At 41.8% G+C, this 22,918-nt stretch overlaps 1 protein-coding gene across 5 annotated transcripts in view; it reads right to left on the reverse strand.

The window, feature by feature from the left end:
- Positions 1 to 2,043: 2,043 nt before the first annotated feature.
- carmil2 (capping protein regulator and myosin 1 linker 2) overlaps positions 2,044 to 22,918 on the reverse strand; it is a 56,721-nt gene continuing 35,846 nt past the window's right edge. For 2 of the 5 annotated variants that reach the window (XM_074631576.1, XM_074631577.1), the window contains exons 32-42: positions 16,818 to 16,892; positions 14,661 to 14,764; positions 11,146 to 12,067; positions 8,990 to 9,094; positions 7,316 to 7,352; positions 6,518 to 6,586; positions 5,166 to 5,431; positions 4,498 to 4,633; positions 3,867 to 3,956; positions 3,439 to 3,561; positions 2,044 to 3,326 (exon numbers count right to left, since the gene is read on the reverse strand). In XM_074631576.1, coding sequence (XP_074487677.1) covers positions 2,734 to 3,326; positions 3,439 to 3,561; positions 3,867 to 3,956; positions 4,498 to 4,633; positions 5,166 to 5,431; positions 6,518 to 6,586; positions 7,316 to 7,352; positions 8,990 to 9,094; positions 11,146 to 12,067; positions 14,661 to 14,764; positions 16,818 to 16,892 — 2,520 coding nt within the window. In that variant the 3' untranslated portion in view covers positions 2,044 to 2,733. The remainder of the gene's footprint in view (positions 3,327 to 3,438; positions 3,562 to 3,866; positions 3,957 to 4,497; positions 4,634 to 5,165; positions 5,432 to 6,517; positions 6,587 to 7,315; positions 7,353 to 8,989; positions 9,095 to 11,145; positions 12,068 to 14,660; positions 14,765 to 16,817; positions 16,893 to 22,918) is intronic. The other 3 variants (XM_074631579.1, XM_074631580.1, XM_074631578.1) reach the window with 2 other exon arrangements.

The following is a 22,918-nucleotide window of genomic DNA, read 5'->3' on the forward strand; positions in this document are numbered from 1 at the left end:
AAAACAGTTATTCATTTCCATTTTTATAAATCCACAGGGAGCCACTGGAGAGGGCTAAAGAGCCGCAGGTTGCTGACCCCTGATCTAACTGCACCAAATATGGTGACAAGAGAGGATGAAACTGACACAGCTATCGAGACTGTTATAAATGGACTGACTGAAATAACAGTTCTTAAATGAGAATATTAAACTGGAGGCATTTCCTCAAAAAAAAAAAGGTGTTTATGTTGTTCCATCTGTTCATTTTAAAAAACCTTGAATCTAGCTTTTGGTCCCTCTAGTACACGAGGAAATGGTATTCAAAGTGTACTGTTGTTTTCTTCCTTGATGGTCTTCAAGAGAATGACCTTAAATGATGACACGGAACTGTCACCGTGCACTACTGAGGTCCTGCAGTGAAGTCACATAGTGCCGTGCGCTAGAAGGAAGCAATGGACCTGGTCCATGAATAAAAATGACTAAATCATAATAATGTTCGTCAGTTTCTGTCTCACCTGTGCTCTAAATACTAGCCTTGTGAACTCTGTGACCAATAACGGTCTCTTCTTATGTAATAACTTTACATTATCTCCCTGAGCATCGCACTTTTCATTCAATCTCACTGATGTTTACTGAAAGGAAATGAGGAAATTGAACTATGGATTTGGTGCAGTACTTATTCTATTCATGCAATTTACACAAAGTTTGTCTGGCATTATGGAAATGTTCTCTTCTAGCTTCCTCAGCAGGCAGTATTAATACATCTTTATGATAGCGGGACAGAGAGCTCATTTTCTAGCTGCCAGTATGGCGGCTGTTAGAGACTGTGGACATAAACTGCAGAACCTCAGTAGTAATAGTAAGAGTAGTGAAATGAACGTGCCTGACATGTTGCAAAATAGATGATTGTGATTGTGATGATTGACATGATATTTACTACTGCTAACATGACAATGAGTGGATGGATGTCACAGTGATTGATAGGTTTGGGGGCAACAACGAAAAAAAAAAACTCCCTCCCAAACTGCTAACGACAAAACAAAAAGAAAAAAGCAGAGGATTTAGAGGGGATTAAAAGTGGGATTTAAAACATCATGCAATCAAAATTTTTGAGTCATTACGATTGAAAAATGAATGGGACAAAATGAGTGTCTAAATGTAGATTAATCACCTAAATCTAAGTCACAATGAAATATGTCAACGTAGTTGAAGAAGCCTTTTTTCCTGAAATCTGGATCGCGAAAAAAAATTTGAAAAAAAAAGAATTCAAGAAGGCAAAGTGAAAAGTCAGAATCTTAGAATCATAAAGTACATCAGGGGCCTTGAAAACTCCCTATCAAATCATAATGATAACATGTATAATAAGCAGGTGATATAAATGTGTCTTTGACATGTGTCAAAACCAGCCCGTTCTCATTCCCAGGGCGTCAAATACCTACGTTACGGCCTAAGGCATCCGACACGGACGCATAAGACACACTGGGCTGTGAGCTAACTCAGTATGTGATGCTCAGAGTAGTAGTAGTATAACCGAGAGGGATGGATGTCGGGGTGATGGATGAACAAACAGACTTTTACCCAGGAGGCCGCTGTTTGTGTCCCGTGTGAAAACAAAGGTCAACGTTGCTACGTTACGTAACTTCATTTATGTCACGTAGCAAAATTTACGTAATTGTAACCCAAACCATGATCTTTTCCTAAATCTAACCCAGTAGTTTTGTTGCCAAGGGGTCCTGACCAAGTGTCCGCAAGTGACGAGTTTGGGAATGAGAACAGGTTGGTCCAAACCTAAGGTGCTGATGAACTACACTCACAAACGTTCTGTTTAAACGAGCCATCCTTTTGTGGCGTACGATAAAGACTTCACAACCATCCATGATGATATTCTTGTCAATTTTACTCATTTAGCTGAGGCTAGCTGTGTCCCATTTCAGACTCAGCTCTCCTTGGAAGGACTCGGCTGACATTGAGTCTCAAAGGTGTGTCTGGCTGCGTGTTACTAACTGTTAAATGAGCTAAAAATGACTGCTTATCCTGCAGCTTTATGGCGCCAGTTCATCAGTGTATGGAGATGAGAATATAGTTTTAATGAAGTACCTGGACATTTTTGACATCGGTCTGAAGATGAGCTGTGAACACACTAAGACAAACTCTGCAGACATACGGTATGTTGCTGGCTAGCCACAGCTAACATCTGTACTTTCGCCGTTTGAGGTAAAATAAGCACAGACTGCAATAACAACACAGCGGTCGGATTGGTACAAATAATGCATGCCTCACACAAACTTACTCAACTCATAGAGACAAAAATCAATCCTAAAATTTCTAAAAAAAATCCCATTTATTTTCAGAATGTTGCCCTCAAACACGTTATGGCCAGCTGAAGAAGTTCCTGTTATTCTGGGCACGTTGTTGGCAGGTGTTTGACCACTGGACGGTTTGTGCAGTCCGTGTTTATTCACCCCAAACAGCCAGTATAGCAACCGTACAGATGTTAGCTGTGAGCAAGTAATGAAATTATGCGCCAACCGTGTGCACTAAATAACATTTAGCTGTCAGACCTTCAGAGCGAACAGCTCTGACATGGGACACAGCAGCTGTTTTCTACAGGAGGGTACAACATTCATGCTCTTCTCAGACCTCGGATACCCTCCACAGCTCCTGATCTCAATGATGTCACAGACCCCCCCCCTCCTCTCTCTCTCTCTCTCCAAGGTGTGTCTTTTCTCCTCAGGTTAAGTCAGTCAGTGTGTGTTATTCAGACAGAGGGGGCTCAGTTCTTTGGTCTGCTGGCTCTGCCGTCACCGTGTGCTGTTTCGAGGCCGCCTCTCCTCTCTCCTGTGTGCTGTTTCTCACATCCGCTGTGCCTGGTGCTGTGCCGGGGCTCTTCTTTTTGTGGGACAGAGGGCTCACTTGGGGGTTTTCTGGGGATTCAGATGCAGCTGGGATTGTGCCGGGGGTCTTTTCTTGTGGTGGTGGTGGTGGTGGGGACACCAGCCGTTTTTCTAGAGTTTGGAGCAATGGTGGGACTGTGCTGGGGCTTTTTTTCTCAGATGGGGGGGTTACGAGAGGCTTTTCCAGGCTTAGGGTTAGTGCTGGAGGCCTCTCCAGAACGGATGGAGCTTTGTTGAGGGCTGCAGTTGGACTGAAGAGTCGGGGTGCCCGTGCTTCTTGTTGAGCAGGAGCTGTAGACGAGGGACACCCTGAGCCTGGGGTTTCCTCTTCTCCTAGAGGGGGGTGCTTGGTTTCAGCTACTGTACCTCCACAGCCCGTCCTTCGTCTCTCTGCCTTCAGCTCCTCCTCCTTCTTGACAGCCTCCTTCTTTTCTTCAGCTGTAGGTTTCCCGGCTGGATGGATGAAGAACATACAAACAGATGGACAAAATGTGTTTAGATTGCAGAAAGAAAGAAAGAAAAGCAGTGAATAAAAGAATAAGAAAAATAGAAAGTGATGAACAACCTCTCTCACCCTCCTGAGCTCTTTGTGCTTCCTCCCCACTAGATGGATCTTCAGTGCAGGTGGGCAGGTCTCCTCTGTTGCCCCGGAAACGGATGGGCGACCTCTGTAACACTGCCTTCAGCTCTGAGAGAGATGGAGACAGATAAAGGGGCTTGAGACTATTGGAGGAGACACTGTCTGACACAGACTCATGTCTAAATCTGCATTAATCCGTATTTATGTGATTATACACTAAAGAAAACACACTTATTAATACTATATTCAATTTCTGAGAATAGATCCTTCAAAATGCTAAACACTGTTCCTTTAAGTTCCAAAAGGTTGGGAACCCCTGGTTTAATGTATTTATATTCCTTACCTTACTGTTATTGCTTTTGGTATTCAATGTGGCCAGTATTTAGCAGTTCAGTTAGTTGTTGATGTCTTACCTTGTGTCATGGCCAGAGCGTCCTCGTGGACGGACACAGCTCTGCGTTGTGGAAGGGGCTTCATGTGTTGGCGTGACTTAGGAAGAATCTCTGAAAGTACGCAAATGAACACGAATATATAACGTACAATGTAAACGTATGTCAGTTTTGCAATCAATAGATATCTACTGTGAAAGTGAGTCAATAAGAGAGAGACAGACAGACAGAGATACGGAACCCTGAAATGATGGATCATATATTTTTCAGATCATATTATAAGATTATTGTGATTAATGTTGTGTTTAAATTGTTACATGTAAATTCAACCAAACCAAGTGAATGCAACCTTACTGAGTAAAACACAAATCCATCCACCCATCTACAATTTCATCTCTTCCTCAGTGATTTTACAGCATTTCACACCTTGATTCATGTGACTCTCACATGGCATCCATGTGACTCACGTGTGACTTCGGTGTCATGTTACATCAATGTGATGATGACCAAGAGATGGCTGTTAGCACACAGACCACCATGAGCCTATACTCTAACTGAACCACACCTGATTTCTCATAAAAGCTCATAAGTGATATACCAGCCAAACTCTAATCGGTCGGAATGATTTGGTTTGACTGAGATCAGTCAGACGTACCGTCGGTCACTGATTGTGCTTTCTCGGGGCGATCCTGTGTGCTGGTAGCCCTCCATGGAGACGGGGCTGGAGGAAGCAGCTCTTTCCTGGAGGACAGGGCTGAGGCTGCACCCCAGGGATGTTCCTGGCTTCCATTCTAGGGATGAAGATCAGAGGGCGCTCAGTGACTGCTATGAGCATACGGAGGCAGAGAACATATTGTGCCAATAATGGAACTGGGCAGTGGTTTGTGGTGATAGATCCAACAGTCCTGCAATAAACCCTTCCTTCATGAATGAATCTATTTATGGCCTTTTTGGAGGTTATAGTTTGTGCTGCTGTTAACTTATATTGTGTTGTGTTTGAGAGGTGATTCTAATACTTAATCTACCCCATTGATATAAATGGGGTTGACAAAATATGAAATTCACAACACTTCTCTGTGACACCAGGAACTCTGGTTTAAACATTACTGCCACCTTGTGGCCTGTATTAGTCACCGTTACCCAACTTGCAATTCACAATACAAACAAATGATACGTTTCCACATTTATAATATGTATCCTTTTTAATTGTATATTTTAACAATATGAATAGCTGTATAAACGTTTGAGGTAAATATTAAAGAATTAATGAAACTGGGAGTTAAGCCAATAACCTCTGAGTTTTCTGACTGAGTGTTGTATTACCTGTGCTGTGGCCTCCTCTGGTCTTCCATCAATAGTGTGTGCTCTGAGCTGGACTCTCCCTGCTGAGCTGCTGGAAGGAGGAGCAGAAGAGGGACGAGCTCCTCCTCCTCCGGCAGGAGAAGCCGGGGTGGGGAGGGGAGGCTTGGCTGCGATGGCGGGTTTGGGTGGCAAGGGGCCAATGGGGCGCTCGGGGACGGTGGGCTTCGGGTAAAGGGGAGGGTCCGGGCGGAAAGGGTCATGAGCTCTCATAGGATGCCTGGGGTCTGCTGGAAACAGAGGGTGCAAAGAGACAGTAAATCAGGAGGGTGCAGTCCAGTCTGTGACTCCAGGTTGGACAGACGTTCAGGCACAGTAACCAGGACAGCGAAGCAGAGACACAGGCCCATTAGGACATCAGGACATCAGGACATCAGGAAGCTTGTGCTCCACAGACTGCTGCATCACACAGCTCAGGCCAGAGGCCATGTTGATGATGTCATTGGCTCTTTCTTATGTCACACTAGTAGTACTACAATAGTGACTAAAAACAACATGTAATAGCTTTACATATTGTACATTACAATACTGTATGTGCAACATGTTAAAACACATCAAAGAGCATTTTGTTGTTCTGTTCATTATGTCCTTTATGTTCTATTGCCATACAGCTTTTATGGAAACCATGAAAACAGGTTGATATAGATGAATTATAGCCAATTGAATATCAGTGGATTTCCCCCCCTAAACCTCATAAGCCTTAAACCTGCAGTAGGCAGTATATTTTTGGCATCATTGGGCCAAAATTCCATAATAACCTTTCAGCATATTGTAATTCAAGTCTTCTGAGAGAAAACTAGACTTCTGCACCTCCTCATGGCTCTGTTTTCAGGCTTTAAAAAATCTAGTCCGTGACAGGAGACTTTGACCAATCACAGGTCATTTCAAAGAGAGAGAGCGTTCCTATTGGCTGTTCATTCAACGGAGGCAGCTGTCAATCACTTGCAAACTCAGACGAAACAGTCAAACTAGGCAGCGCTGATCAAATATGAATCAATATTCTGATACTGTAATGCCTATTTCTCTCCTCAAATGTTCTCAGAAACATCTGTTTAGCTGTAAAATTAGCAAGTTTGCTCCAGCTGGTGGGCAGTGCTTGGTATTTCCTCAACAGATCTCAACCTGGCTGCCGGGTCACAAACTTTCTCATTTTACAGCTAAACAGTACACTACAAGATGTTTTTGAGAACATTTGAGGAGAGAAATAGGCATTAACGTAACAGAATATAGATTCATATTTGATCAGCATTTGACAGCTGCTCAGAGACGGCAGACTGCAGATCAGCTCTGACTGGTTGTTTTCTTAACATAGATACCTGATGAAGTGGACATGGTTCTGGGCTTCATGAATGTGGGAGGTGGTACAGGTTTGTCCAGGATAGCACCTGAGGGACAAAGACAGTAGAGAGTAGTACAGCCAAGGGGTCAATTTTAATCCAAGCCGTATATGTAATGAACACAACGTGAAGACTGGGCTCAACTGAAGCTCTTCTAATGAAGTCCCAGCGCTGTGAGTGGTGTACTGCTGTTATCAGATCAGCAGAAGCTTAACTGAAGGTGCAGCTGCAACAATAGTGTTGTCATTAAACATTAAAACATGGTCAGAAATACAACGTTTTGTCAACTACAGGTTTAGTTTTGTTTCATAAAACTTTCTTTTTACACGGCTGTGTTGAATACTCGATCCTGATTGGTCAATCACCAACGGTGTTCGTTGCTATGTATAACAGACCGTTGCTATGGCCGCAGCTCTGATGCTGGACTCTGGCGGACCGTTTTTGTGTCAAATATTGATTTCTTCAGTAAGTAGCTGTGTAATAAGGGGGTTAATGTACAGCCAGCCGGTCATTGTTGTGAAAGAATCCCCTTCAGGGCGATGAGAGACCCCGACGCGGAGCATCACCCTGTCAGGGATTCTTTCACAACAATGACCGGCTCGCTGTACATTACCCCTTAAATATCACATAGATGTTACACAGATTAGTTCCCAAATATGTTTAGGAAAAAAAAAAAGGTGTTATGTGTTGACAGTTCAGATTTGGAGAGAGATACTGTATAAAAAGATCTGCTTAAAACATGAAATGTTTGATGTATACAAAAACAGACCCACTCACCTTCAGAGTTGGCCTTTCTCAGCTCCTCATCTTTATTCTACAACAGACACATTGGACAATATTAAAGTCCGGATAAAATAAATATGTGTTCTGAGTTTGTTGCACCACAGAAACATGTTCATTCAAAAAAACGCCATGTGTATAAAATTAGGTTTCATCGTTTTAGTGATGTCACCGTGTTGCTATTAACTTGGTGAGTATGGTGTTATTACTGATAGGCATGATGAACAAAGCTATGGAAATAAGACCCAAGTTGTAATTAAAGCAGAATCGTTCTTTATGTGAAGAGGCCCCTGGGCACAGTGTCTTTAGAGTCCCCTCCACATGTTACCACTTGACTTATCTAAATCTACATAATGATCAAAAAGAAGCTGTCATTCAACCAAATAACTGTACTGATCGCAATATCTTTCTTTACACATCATCGTCTTCTTTGGGACGGCACACACTAGCAGCAGTTAGCTTGAATGCAAAGCCCAGCACCGGGGGTCTGATTTGGGGGAAACGCCCCGACTCCCCGCCGGATCAGCAAACTTTCTGTTGCTGCCTTAACAACAGGTTAGATCTTCTCCAGCCCGCTGTGCCTCCCGGCGCTGTGGTTTGCACTGGCTGAATTCTGTCCCGAAACCACAGAGTATGAGACTAGGGTGTGCGTAATTTTCTTGTTTCAAATCAAACTATCACAATGTACAAAACAGCCCCCAGAGAGTGGCACAGTAAACACACAGATGGCTAAGGTAAACTACAAGCCGACGCCACACGTGAGGATTATAAGATAGCAATGGTATTTTGACCGGCTCTCAGAGTCTCAGCAGTTTGGTCTATTTTGTGTATTCTTGCCCTGCTTTTTATTATTATTATTTTTTTTTAAATAACTGCTGACTGTAAATTTACATTGTATGTAGTAGAGGTAAAATCATGACCAGACATTACACAGTGCTCCTTTAAAGGGGACATATCATGCTCATTTTCAGGTTCATGTTTGTATTTTTGGTTTCTATCAGAACATGTTTACATTCTTTAATGTTAAAAAAACTTATTATTTTTCTCAAACTGTCTGTCTGAATATACCTGTATTCATGTTCTGTCTGAAACACTCCGTTTTAGCGCATTTCAATGGAATTGCGTTGCTAGGAAACAGCTTGGGTCCATTCTTACATCCTGTCAGCTTGATGTCATACAAAACAACAGGAGATAAACTGGGACACATTTAGTATGTTTATGTTTAAAACTGTGAAATGGTCTAACTATTGTAGATTTGTGACATCACAAATGGACAGAAATCCAAACGGCTTGTTTGAAAATGTACAGTTTCTGAATACGGGCTGTGTGTATTTATCTGTGGATTGAGTGTTTTGATACATTCACAGTATTTATATATCACCTAAACCTGCTTTATGATATAAGAGACATGAAAATCTAACTTTTTACAATATGGGACCTTTAAATATACACAACCTGAATTCACTGAGAACTGGCCAAACTAATATGTGTCAGTTATTTCACATTGTGTCACAATTCATCATATCAGATTGAAGTGCTACATTTTAGACACACATCAGTGAACCTTCACAGACTTCAGGCCGTCTAATCTAATGGCCTGTTGAAATGTGTTCACCCACACACACACACACACACACACACACACACACACACACACACACATCATCCTACCTGGCTCGCCTTGGTGTCGGCAGGTGGTGATTTGGCCACGCCCATTCTGTGCAGCATCACCTGAAGCCTCTGTTCAAAACTAGATGTGCTCTCAGACGCGTGTTTCTGGAGGACGATTAGAATGGTAAATGTGAATTTTCACAGACACGCACGCACGCACGCACGCACGCACTCACGCATGCACATATACACACACACACACACAAATATCAACACATAGTAAAGCCAGCAGAGCAACCTTGGAGCTGATAGTAAAAGCAGCTGTGACGTCATGTTTCATTCTGGTAACAACCTACTCGAAAACTAAGGGCTTACTGACAATCAGCAATATGAATATTGAGTGGTTAAAAAATAGAAACTGACGCAACACTCGTCGCTGCTGCTGGAATTCTAAATGTCTCTCGCTTTTAAAGAATCCAGCAGCCGACGTTTCAGCTGCTGCTGACAGATGAAATCACATTCATTTACAGATAAGTTCTTGAACCATCTCTTATTTGTCAACTTTCTCAGTCTGAGCAAGAATCTGATTACAACTTTTTTTGCAATTGCCAATACACACAGACACTGGTACTTGTGGCACAATTATTGAAAGCACTAACTATTGAGCAGGTATGCTAAACCAGAGGCACATGGTCTGCTTTAAACTGAGTCTGAAATTCAAAAGACACACTTTTTGCAAATGACTATACACAGCTATCTACATCGGACACATCATTCAAAACTAAAAGCCTGTGTGTTGTTTGCTAAACACTGACATTGAAATACCACACTCAATTATCAATCACCTGCACCCAGAATGCACCTGTGAAAACACCTGTAACCAATTAGATCAATTAGGAATCAGAGCTTCAACCATAGAAACAGGATTCAGGTTTGCTCTTTGGAGGCAATGGAGGCCAATTTTGGAGAGAGAGTTACTGGACTGTGCAATATACTGTATTTAGTTTACAGTAAAATACAGTAACTATGTTCACCTCATCTTCAGTTGAAGTCATTGTGTCTGATACTGCTATGACAATATGACTGTTGCCCATAAGCACATTGCATTTGTGTTCATAGTCTAGATTTACAGCATGCTACAAATGAATCTAGATAATAGTGTTTTATACTTCTATATTTTTTTTCAGGACATCTGTGTTTTTACAGGTGTAGTCCTTGTACTACTAAAAAGTAGTTCTAATACCACTTTAAATTAATAGTGAACAATTCCAAAACATAGTTTTTAAGATTTGTTTTTTTCTTACCTCCAGACCATTCACGGTACTACAGTAGAGCTGTGGTAATATTGTTATTGGCAAGTTATACTTATTGATGAATATGAATAAGATATTGAAAGTAAGTCAACGATGAAAAGATACAAGTAAATATTACAGGTTTGAAACCGCAATCTACAATAAAAAGTCACCGTCTGTCACCGTCGCCACCCGCCCCCTGCCGCAGTTTGCCAACTGCCTGCAGCAGGGCCGTCCATCTCTGTTCCGACAGAGTAGCACGCAGTTTGCATGCATCGAGCACAACCCCAAGTTACTCCACCTGTTGTTGTGGAAGGGGGCAGCTCTTCTTCCAATTGATCGCAAACCCCAACTTGGTTAGGTAAGATCAATTGGGCCGTGTGAAATATCGCCCATTCTTTGGACTTGACCATGACAATGAGGTCGTCTAGATAAAAGTATGCCCTCATGCCACAGTCGCCGTATCCACACATTTGCTGAAGGTGCTGGGGGCCAGCGAATAGCCGAATGGCAGTCTGTTGTACTCCTAGGCTATCCACCTCGACATGAAAGTATGCATCCTTCAAGTCGATGGTGGTGAACCAGTCTCCCGGTTGAACCAGTTTGAGCATCTGTTTGATGGTCAAAGGAACGTCTTGTGTGCAGTGGAAATGCATACTATGCTACCATGATGCCAGGTAAACAAGTGTTGAGTTTGCATTAACAGCAAACAGCATCAACAACAAATAAAACAGGAGCAGAGAACAGGGAGAAGTCTTACTTAAATATGGTCAAATATATTTATAAAACAGGGAAATAAAAGTAAAGGCATGTTTCTCACTTAAGGCCTGGTTCTCAGCTTTGTTTAAAAATTAACAGGACTAGCAGTTTGGTGTTTATTAGACGATCTGATTGTGTGTGCGTTCAGTGTGTTGTCAGACTGACCTTACTGTGTGTGTCATCCTTGTCTTCAGGCTCTAATCCCGTCAGCAGTATGAGACTCTGGCTCTTGCCCTCTCTCAGTGACCTCTTGGTCACCTTCAGTCTCCTCTCTCCATACGGAGTCCCTCCCAACTTCATCTCCTTCCCCTGCACACCGCTCCTCTCCTGCTCAGTTAGAGGGGAGGTGACCACGGGACTGGGGGTGCGACCTGGCAAGACGGGGACTGCCTCTTCTTCCAGATTGGAAAGCGTGGCAGTGGTGAGGTCAGGGCTTGTGGCGACGGTGGGGTAAGAGGGAGTAGTCTCACTGGAAGGCACCGGCGTGGTTAATGTCTTGGCAGGCGCCATCGTTCCCCCGGCATCGCCTGCAAGATGGTGGCTGGTGGCAACGGTTCCTTCTGTGGTGGCGGCATCATTAGAAACGTTAGCATCCTCCACTGACCTTGCCCCTCTCCCCTTCTCTCTCTCCTTGTCCCTCTCCCTCTCTCTCTCCCTTTCTTTGGCCTCTCGGAGGGGTCGAATGAGGTCTGCAATGGAGGTCCTTTTGACCTTCACCCCCTCTCCTCCTCCTCCTCCTCCTCCTCCTCCCTCTCCCCCTCCTGCCTTGGCTGCTCGGCTGGCTCGAGCCCTCTTGAAGGCAAAGAAGTCGCCAAACTTTTTCTTGATGTTTTTGGTGGGAAGTGGGGTGGTGGTGGTGGTGGTGACAGAAGAGGGGGTGGGGGGAGTGGAGGATGTGGAGAGGGGTGAAACATCAGTGGATGTGAAGGATGTGTCAGTAGATGGAACAGAGGGAGAGGTGACAGTGGTGGTGGCAGAGGAGGTGATATTGTCAGATGAAGGGGAAAAGGGGGTTGAGGCTGAGGGGGTGGAGCTTGACTCTGAGGGAGTGGCTTGGGCAGGGATTGACTCCTCCCACCGGCCTTTTCTGCAGCAGGGAGACAGCAGAAAGAGCAACAGACAAGAAGAGACACTCAGTACTACAACTACTGCTACAGGACTCAAGACACATGCTCAGTTCAGGTACACAACAAGAAGGGTCATGCAAACAGTCCACAGAGCAAACACATCTCTCAGTGAGTACTAGAGGCAGTTGGTCAGTCTGTCAATCTGCTCGAGTCCAGAGCGTGATATCGAGATGACTACTGGACAGATTACCTTGACATTTGGTGTGTCTAAGGGAGACGTGTTGCTGGAAATGCGTCGCCAGCGAGACCATTGTTTTCCTCTAAAAGTTTAAATATTCTCAACTTTTCAAGGGGAATTCATATCTCATGTTGTGATAGTTTCATGTAGGCTACTGTCTTTGAGAGATAGAGAGAGAGAGAGAGAGAAAGAAAGAGAGGGAGAGCTAGCACATTTTCCTGTTAATCACATTGGTGTCACATGGTTTTGCCCAACGTGCTTTGCCAAGGTGTTTTCTGCTGTGGACAGCAGCTGCTGATGTGCTACTTTTGCTACGTGGCTAGTGTCGATAAAAGTTGAAAATGAAAATGTTTAAATGGAATTATTTTGTATAATTTAAGTTTAAGCTGTCATCCTGCACTGTATTCAATGTATGAACTAGGTTAGGAACAAGGTCAAAGGTCAGGTCAGCCTGCTTTAATGAACATGAGAGAGGGTTACCATCTCCCCCCTATACAGTATACAACCACCTGTTGTCAGACTGACTAATTGAATGATTACAAAATGGCAATTCATTCTCAACAGCTGGTTAAAAAAATACAACCATTTTAATCATTTTTTCTTAACTCAGGCAGGTCCAGAACAGAACTCAGACAAGGGATAGTGTTTATGTGGTGTTACTGTACAGTGAAGGGACACAGGGTTTGTTAAACACTACAAAACATTCACCATGCATTCTACACATACAGCTACAAGGCTGAAATCCACAGGCGCAGTTTGCGTTAGTTCACTGAACCCCCTAGAAATACATCTATACTTTTTATAATAACGCAGAACTAATAATTTATTGTAATGAGGAATAATATAGACCTTGTTGTGTCTTCTTATTGACAGAATAAGAAACCAACAAGATAAGAAGGTAGATTTGTGGTCTTTTTATTTACTTATAGCCTAATAACACCGGACTCTGTCCCGATATGCACTTTCTGTTACGTCATGTAAACAAACCACGTACCTATCAGCTGTGAGCTCCAGATCAGACTGGAGACATATAACCAAAAGATGGCTGAGTAGTACTTGCTATCTTCCGACGTTTTTTTTTTTATACTGCCACCTTATTTTGATGTTTGTAGTAAAATGAGGAGGTATCGTATAGATAATAACTCCTCATTTCAACTTCATGCACGTACGTGGTCGCAGCTATTGCGAATTTGCGCTGGTTAATATGATGATTTTGATGTTTGTTCCTTTTTTCATTTGTTTTGATATGCTTGAAAACGCAACATAAAACGTAGTTCGTGCAAATGTGGCAGTTTTTTTTAATGTGGGGAAATGCTATTAAAAACACAATAAACTAGAACGGCACTCGGAGAGCGCAGACCTCCGCCAAGGTGCCCGACTTTAAAAACAGATCACAGCTCACAGCTGGCGGTACTGTGAGGTGGTCGGCTTGTTATTAACACGGTGTGTTTCCGTGTAACGTATCGGCGGATGCCTCTCTCATTCAGCAGCCTTGTTATGTCTGTATAACGTTACACTACGTTGTCTCTCATCCCTTCATTTACCGCTTTTTTCTTTTTCTCACCGCGGACGGCCAGCAGCTCCCGCACACACATCCACACACGTATCTCTCTTCTCTCAGAAGGAGGAAGAAGGCGGGGTCATGTGTCATCAACGCATCATCAGTTACACTGCGCATGTGTTATACCCTGAGGTCTTAATGCTCAGGCTGATAGGCTTGTAATTCTTAAAAAAAAATCAGAATCTGGATCATGATCCGGATTGCCACCAAAATCTAATGGATTGTTCATTCACCCCACCCCTCCAAAATATTTTGGAACTTTTGGAGTAATCCTGCTAACAGACAAACAGATAGACGGACAGACAGACAGACAGACAGACAAACAGACAGACAGACAGACAAACAAATCAACAAACCAACGCCGGTGAAAACAATACCTAAGGGCCTTGGAAGGAGGTAATTAACAATAATGTGATAAATCTTGTCATCCTTAAGACACCCTAGGGTGCCGTGGCACCCACTTTGGGAACCGCTGGTTCAGTGGATTGCTTCGGTGACACAAAAGAACATTTACATCGGAGCTGCCATGATTTTCCATTTTGAAATTCAGCAGCGGGATCATTTCTGCTCACTGGCTGCCACACTGCCAGTCACTATTTGACGCAGGTGAGTAGAAGAAGGAGGTTTGTGAGATCGATTGGTACTTTCAGACAGTCATAAATAAAATGTCATATTAATAAGCAGAAAGATTTTATTCTCAGTATACTGCTGTCTTAAGTGGTTATTCAGCAAAGAGAAAAAATGGTTGTCTGTGTGTGTGTGTGTGTGTGTCTGTGTGTGCATGTGAATGTGTGTGTGCGTACGTTCAACTCACAGTGCATAGTCAGGGATGATTTTCTTGGTGAAGAACTCCTCTACTCCTTCATCCACTCTGCCCATCCCCTCACTGGCCTCATTCTCTACCTTTGAAACCGGCTCCTACAGCAAAAAACACAACAAAATAAAATACAGTATGTACACTTGTGTGTGTGTGTGTGTGTGTGTGTGTGTGTGTGGTTGTGTGTGTGTGTGTGTGTGTGTGAGAGAGATATAGAGAATCAGACTGAAAGACACTTGCCAACAGCCAACATCATTATTCAGAATAAGTTTTTTCACAAATGCAAAAGCACGTTTTATCATGAAAAAACATATTGTAACATTCCCAGTATATACAGTAAATATACAGTAAGTAGAGAGCTTATTGCAGCTTAAAATTTAACATTTTAGAATAAACCAACACTGAGAGTGCTGATGATAGTTTTTCAACCTGTTAAAAAGTCGAGAGCTGGATTAATTTAACACCCCTATACCCGGATATTTAATTGAATACAATGTACTGGAACAGTGTATATTCATACTGTGTTCTAACATAATTCATCACGTCATACTTTTCAGCTAATTTGTGTTTGTCATCATCAGTACAACTGTAAATTAAAAGCAGTCTGTTGAGTTTGGAAATGGACCTGTTCAAGCTGCCATGGACTATAAGCAAAAAGAAGCTCCAGGTCATGTGTAAGCAACGTTCTAACTGGGTCAAACCCAGTCTGCAGAAACTTACTTACAGTACAAAGAGTTGCATGAATACAAAGCCTTCTGTTAAAGGGTAACATTGGTATTTTTCAACGTGGACCCTATTTTCCCATGTTTTTGTGTCTAACTGACTAACAAAAACATGGTAACATAGGGTCCACGTTGAAAAATACATAAGTTACCATTTAACCTTTTACATGTAGAAAATGTCATTTTTCACTGTCAAAGCAGCACACAGTAACGGGTCACTATTAAGGTCCCATATCATGCTCATTTTCAGGCTCATACTTGTATTTTGTGTTACATGCTGTAATGTTAAAAAACAACTTTATTTTCCTCATACTGTCTGCCTGAATATGCCTGTATTAACCCTCTGTCTGATGCCTCTTGTTGTTTGCCTTGTCCCCTTTGCTGCTGTAACACTGCACATTTCCCCGCTGTGGGACTAATAACGGACTACCTTATCTTATCCTATACACTCTGTTTTAGCGCATTTGAAAGGAATATCAACGGAATTGCAACAGAATTGCGTTGCTAAGCAACAGCTTGGGTCCATATTTACTTCCTGTCAGCTGATGTCATTCACATACACTGCAACCGGAAATAGAGTGGTGCAGGAATGAGTCCTAAAACCCATATATGAGTTAACATTTTAGCACCTCTCTCGTCTGGAAGTCAATGTTTTTTTTGAATGGGTTTTTAGTTAGATGTCTGAAATAAAGTCGGTGGTTAACACAAGCTGACGGGATTTTAACGTTTTGTTGCATATAAAATATGTCTGTAATTATCCCACTCGCGAATTTTGAAGCCTTTACGTGTCTTTAAAAAGGCGGTTGCTATCAAGTGGCTAAATGAGACTACTAAACGTCATCGCGCCGACTCGTCCTCCTTTACAGCCTCGTTGTGTTTATACTCGCGCTAATGTTAGCTTTTTACTTCTGGTGATAGCATTCACACTTCAAAGTAATAAAAGTGGTGTTCATTGGTATGAAGATTATTTTGCTGAACAAAATGTGTAAGTATCATAAATGTTTGTTTGCCACAGAGCTTATTTTCTGTAATAATCCAAAACCCAATGGAAAAATCCCATTGGCTTTTTGTCGAGGGAACCAGGACGATGCTAACTTCCTGGTTTGCCAACACAGAAACGTCATCCCTGCACCCCTCTATAAATTGAGACACATTTAGAGTTTTTAAAGCTGTTTGATGGTCTATATTTATATACTGTACAAAGAAATCCTGACAGCTTGTTTCAAAGGCACAGTTTCTGAATACGGGCTGTGTGTATTTCTCTGTGGATTGAGCATTTCCATACTTTCACAGTCTTTATGTAACCTGCTTTATAATAAAAAAGTCATGAAAATCATTTTTTTTTTACAATATGGGACCTTTAAAGCTGAAGCAAATATGGTTAAAAAAAAGTTATTTTTAGAAAACGGTCGCTATATCCTGACTGTAGTACCTGAAACAGGTAATCTGAAAAAAAAAATGATGTGCCTCTGTGTCCTCCGGTGTCCTCCGGTGCTCCTAACAGCATCTGTAAGATTTCAGAGACCGGAGGAAAACAAGCAGTCAGAGCTGATCTGAGGTCTGCTGTCCATCTACTGTCTATGAGAGCCGGCTGTCAATCACTCACGAACTCCGACCAAACGGTCAAATTAGGCAGTGCTGATCAAATATGAATCAATATTCTGTTACTGTAATGTCTATTTCTCTCCTCAAATGTTTTCAGAAACATCTTGTAGTGTACTGTTTAGCTGTAAAATGAGAACTTTTGTGACCCGGCAGACATGTTGAGATTTCTTGCGGAATACCAAGCACTGCTCACATGACCGGAGCACAGCCAATAGGAATGCTCTCTCTCTGAAATGACCTGTGATTGGTCAAAGTCTCCCGTCACGGGCTAGAAAACAGAGCCATGAGGAGGTGCAAAAGTCTAGTACTCTCTCAGAACACTTGAATTACAATATGCTGAAGGGTTATTATGGAATTTTTGCCCAGTGATGCCAAAAAATTGTTGCCTACTGAAGCTTTAACTTTAATCATGAAGGCATTCTTCACAGGTCACAGAACTGAAAAACACTTTTGGGTTTTTATTTGAATGTTCTGACTGAGGTGAGGTGGGTACACGGGCACCTGCACATGAGGCACATAGCTGAGACTAAAACTAGCAGAAGGCTTCAAGTGTAGGGGAAGGACAAAGACAAGACAGTTACATCTAGTGATGGCATGGACAGTAGAAAGAGGAGTCAAATAGAAGGACGACCACATCTACTTCTACTGTTCGTGTCAACCTAAATATGCATAGAGGATACAGTATGGGAAATTTCGGTCCATAAATTTCTGTGCACAGATGGCTGCAAAGTTACCATCGTTGGCCAATAATATCATTACACAATTAATGCAGCTATTCAGAAAGGAGCAATATTTAATTCAGTATTTAATATAGTTTTAGTCAAGTAATCAATCAACAGAAAATTAATCTGCAACTACTTTGATAATCTATTAATCATTTTAGTCACTTAGTCACTGATCAAGGAAAATGACAGATATTTGCAGGTTTCTGCTTCTCAAATTTTTGTCTAATGTGATACTAATGTAAATATGAAAATATCACCTTGGGCACTGGGAATTGTGATGAAAATGTTTCACTATATCTGATATATCCAAAACGATTAATAAAGAAAATATCTGCATTGTTAATCGATAATGAAAATAGCTGCAGTCCTGGTTTGCTTATCTGGTCAAAGTAATTGCTACAAATATGAACGTGATACAAAAATAAGCTATTTATCATCTGGTGAGACTACAGGACTAGCAGTGGGGGGTACCATCTTGGTATCAGAGTTGATTTTGTCATGAAAACTATGACGAAAATTGATGTAATTTTCACGACAAATACAAGATAAAAACTACATCAAAAGAAAACATGAAAATTAAAATAACTTGACCTGTTCTTGCATCTTGTTTTACAGCGACGTTTACGTCTCTGCCAGCGAGTGTTGTTGCCATGTTAACGTGCTAGCAATAGATTTATGGACTAAAAAAAATGTGCCACAAGAATATTTTGCAGATTAACTAAAACTAACAAATTATTTATATCTCAATTATTTAGTTTTTGTCAAAAGACTAAAATTTAATTAAAATCAGGTGCTAAAATGAATGCTGAGAATAAACCATGAAAGCTCCAAAGTCATAAGAATGAGATGTTTTCCTGTTTGTGAATGCAGTATTTGTCTCCATCTTTAAGCTCTTTCCATCTCTCTCTATCATCCAGTGAAAAGAACGCGCCTCTCTTTCAGTCTCTCCACCTCCTTTACAGCCACCTGTCTCTATGTACTACATGCCAACATGGCACTTTGTCACACAATTGTTGGCACACAGACCCGTGATGGCTGGTGACTCAAAAAACTGGGGAGGACAGGAGGGAAACCAACCCACAGAGTCATGTTATTTTACACTAGTTGGCTACTTATCGCTACTTTCTTTCTTTATGAAACAAAAGAACATAATTCAGATTCAGTATAACAATAACAAAAGAGCCAAGGATATATCACACTAAACAAAAATATTAAAACCTACACATATTGAGGGTCTTAATAGCCTTTTTCTTTTCACATATTGCTCAACATCCTTCAAGAAAACAACAAAATAAGGTATTTATTGTTAAATTTATATTTATGAATAAAATTAAAAGAAAACATATACAATTTATTATAAGAAAATATTTTTTTTTTTGAAGAAGAAACCAAACACCACATTTTCCCATAATAATGTCTTTATTAATTTCTGCATGTTGTGGTTGACAGGGTATTATTTATTAATAATTTTGAAGCACACTTCCTTAACCTTATTCACTATTAGGTATTTATGAGGAAGAATCCAGACTTTCTTCCAATATTCTATATATCATTTACAAACCGATTCCAATATGCCATGACATCTGGAATAGCAACATGTCTTTGAAACAGGACAGTTATGGCTCTATTATTATTTTGGGGATGTGGTGAGAAACACATTGTTCCTACTGGGGAGTCAATCTTGTATTCTACTGGTTGTTTATTAGAAGAAAGCTAAGGGAGGTTATCCTCCCTTGGAGCGTCATTTGACGTATTTTGGCCAATCACAGATCAGCATGAAAAAAATGAAATGCATTGAACTGACAGGAGAGGTCCCGCCCTAAGTGAGGACGGAGGGTGCTTGTCCTCCTCTACCCCCCACGATGCCCACAACCACTTCAAACACACAGGCTGCCCTTTCAACTCTGCCCTGCAGGTGTCGCTGTTGAAGCATTTTCATTAGAATTTATTAAATAATGGATATTTTCCGAAGAAGAGAGAAAAATATTTTATAAATGATGCTGAGATTTGTTAATGATTTATTTCAACTAATTACTCTTTTTAATATTTTGATTTCCCTCTTGCCTCTCAAAAAATAGAGGAGCAGCAACCTCCTCTGCTTCTATGGACCAGCCTCCACTGATACAGACTCTCTCTCTCCCTGTCTCTCACACACAAATATATACATCTCTATATCTCTCTCTATATAAATACACACACATACACTTGTTACAAAGGGTCAATAGAGATTTCTCCACACACCACTCTGCACACCCACACACCATACATTCAATAGGCCGATAAATAAAGTGACATCCACACAGTTGCCCAGCTACTGTACATACTGTACTGTAGTAGGTCATTACCTGTTCTGTTCAAAACTGTGTCCATCGACATTTGACATCATGTTTAAAGGTTTTAACAGTTTACTGTTGTCATCAAATGTTGATGTAGTTGAGTTGGCATCCATGGCTCTGCATTAAGCTGCTCTCTGCTTACCCAGCAAGCATGCTGACTGAACAGCAGGGGAGCAAACACAATTCCTCCCATGGGTGCACAGACAAGCCGTGCCAGGCAGCAGCACAGTGCACACGCCACAGGCCTGACTGGGCAGATATGAGCAGGTGGAAGTAAAGATTTACCAGGCAGCAGATGAGCTGGAGAAATCCTCCGTGTTGCAGGAAACAATGGAAGAAGAGCTTGTTACAATTGACCACCTTGACCAAATTGATTGTTACCCTTTAGCATCGGTATGGGTCGCACCGGGCTTTCATCTAACTCCAATGTAAAGCCATCCACGTCAGTATTAGACAGTCAGAGCAACTGATGTAATATAAAGAGCGAGAAAGTCTGCTTGCGGATGGGAGGGGAGGTTGGATGGGTCAAACACAGGACTTTCACCCAGGAGACCGCTGTTTGTATACCGTGTGAAACCAATTCAACGTAGTTTTATTACATAACTTTCATACTTTACTAACCAGTTACGTAACAAGAGTAGTTCTTAACACACATACTTACTTTAACCCAAACCACAATCAAGTAGTTTTGTTGCGTAAGTAAACTTAAAAACTAAGTAAACCTAGGTTAGAAGTTTATTTTGAAAAGACACTATGCATGTAACGAGCGGAAACTGACACGGCGTCCCTGACACGTCCAAAACAGACGCTAGAGGGGTACGTAGGGCGTCATAGTTTGAAGCGTCCATGGACCGGGGAATGCATCTGAACAAGGGAGGGCCATCATTTCAAGGCACACGGAGGGGGTGGGTGCATATGCATTGAAACAGACAGGCCTATATATTACTGATGTATAGCACCCAATTTGACTGTTATCAGCTGTGTGAGTAACTGATTAATGTTACTATTTGTTTATTAAATCAACTTTCTATAATGAATGTAACTCAGTGCGTGCCTCCCTTTGTGTGCGGCATGCAGGAGAGCAAACTGTGTTTTGACCGCAGTAAACATTTTGTTAAACGCCAATAAATATGAATTGAAGCAGAATATTTTATTAGATATGTTTTTTCGATACATTTTGACTTTTGGACTGAAGACTGAGACAATTACAAGAGACAAGGACTGAGCTCACTCAGAGAAGGTGGACTATTGCACGCAATGTTTCTGTAAGTTACTAATAATATAAAGAATTTGAATGTCAATGTTATGAATGAAGCTTCAAAGCTTCCAACTATCCAGTACAGACCAAGTGGAACACTTTTGTACTCCGACGCCCAGACCAGGCGCTAGGATGAATGATCTCCTGTGCTCCATTTCAGTACCACGGACAGCGTTGCACTCACACACACAGCAAACAGCGCTGTCCACGGTTCAACGGAAACAACAGCTAGATGACAGTCACAGCGACCACAAGGCATTCATCCAGGAGAGCGCTGTTTGTGTGCCATGCGTTAAGTTTCACTTTCACGTTACAATGAGCAGTTCGTCCGTGTCATGTGTTCACAACATTCAGTTTCATTTTCACTGTACAAACGTAGTAGTTTTAAGCCCAACCATGTCGTTTTTTTCCTAAACCTAACTAAGTGGTTGTGTTGCCTAAACCTACAGTTAATTGACGCCGAGGGTCGTGACAAAGCGTTGGTATGTGATGAGTTGTGATGAGAACGTGTTGGGCTGCACATCAAGTTATTAAGCCTTCTCTGTATCGTAGTTGAGTAGGTATGTTATAATACGGTGAAGTGCACACCACTGGTGGTGGGCTAACGTTAGCAACAGCTTGAGATTGAAGCTCGTTAGGGCTCCAAATCCTGGAGGTCCAGATATGCACATTATGGCAACATCAGCACCGTTTCCACCCCCTTATCTCCCTCAGACGTTCTCTGTCCTCCTGGTTGTACCACACCTGTCCACTAGATGCCCCTCACTGAGTTTGCCTCTGTGATTCACCTGAATACCCTTGTCATCAGGGACCTCCCTCATGGCTCCTGCTTATGTGCTTATAGTTCCTGAATATACAGAACAGTGGGAAGGTTTCCTCATGCGTTTGCCAGATCCTCCTCTAATGCCTGGTGTTCTAGCCATCTGTTACCTGCCTGCCTCTTTCCTTGTTCTGGATCTGGATACCGTTAGCCTACCTGCCCACTGTTGTGAAATACTAATAAAAGAATCATTGTTATCTTGAAATGACTTGACCCCCTTCTTATGTGATTGGTGTGCATAGTGATCGCTGATGGATTACATGTAGCAAACTACTTCCAAGTCTTTCTTTCAGGGTGACAGAGGACTTCCAAGTGTTCATGGGTACAATGCAGGGAAACGCCAATGATTGATCTCCAGTCCATCACAGTGGTAATGGAGACAGTCTTTTGATTTATACAGTTGTATCCAGTTCACATAACCCACGAGAGGAAACCCAGTAGAACATGGGAAGGACCAGGAATGAACCCTCATCTTTCTGGCTATACGAGGCCACGGACTGCTCTACCGGTCAGTACTGGGTTGGGAACTAGATTTTAAGCATAAATAATGCCGTCAATATTGCGTGTACTAAGATTATTGTTCAGGATCGGCTGCAGTTAAGCTAGTTTGTTAAAAATACAAAAACGTAAGACCTCACTGTGGTACTTGAGACGGTTTTGAAATTGTGTCATTGTGCAACAGTGTTCTTCATGGCAACATAAATGTTTTATGTAGAACCATTTGAGCATGATAGAGCTATAGAGAACCTTTGTAAAAGGGTTGCTTTTAGCAGCACAAAAGGTTCTGCT

Source organism: Sebastes fasciatus, chromosome 4, assembly GCF_043250625.1.
Source record: "Sebastes fasciatus isolate fSebFas1 chromosome 4, fSebFas1.pri, whole genome shotgun sequence".
NCBI lineage: Eukaryota > Metazoa > Chordata > Actinopteri > Perciformes > Sebastidae > Sebastes > Sebastes fasciatus.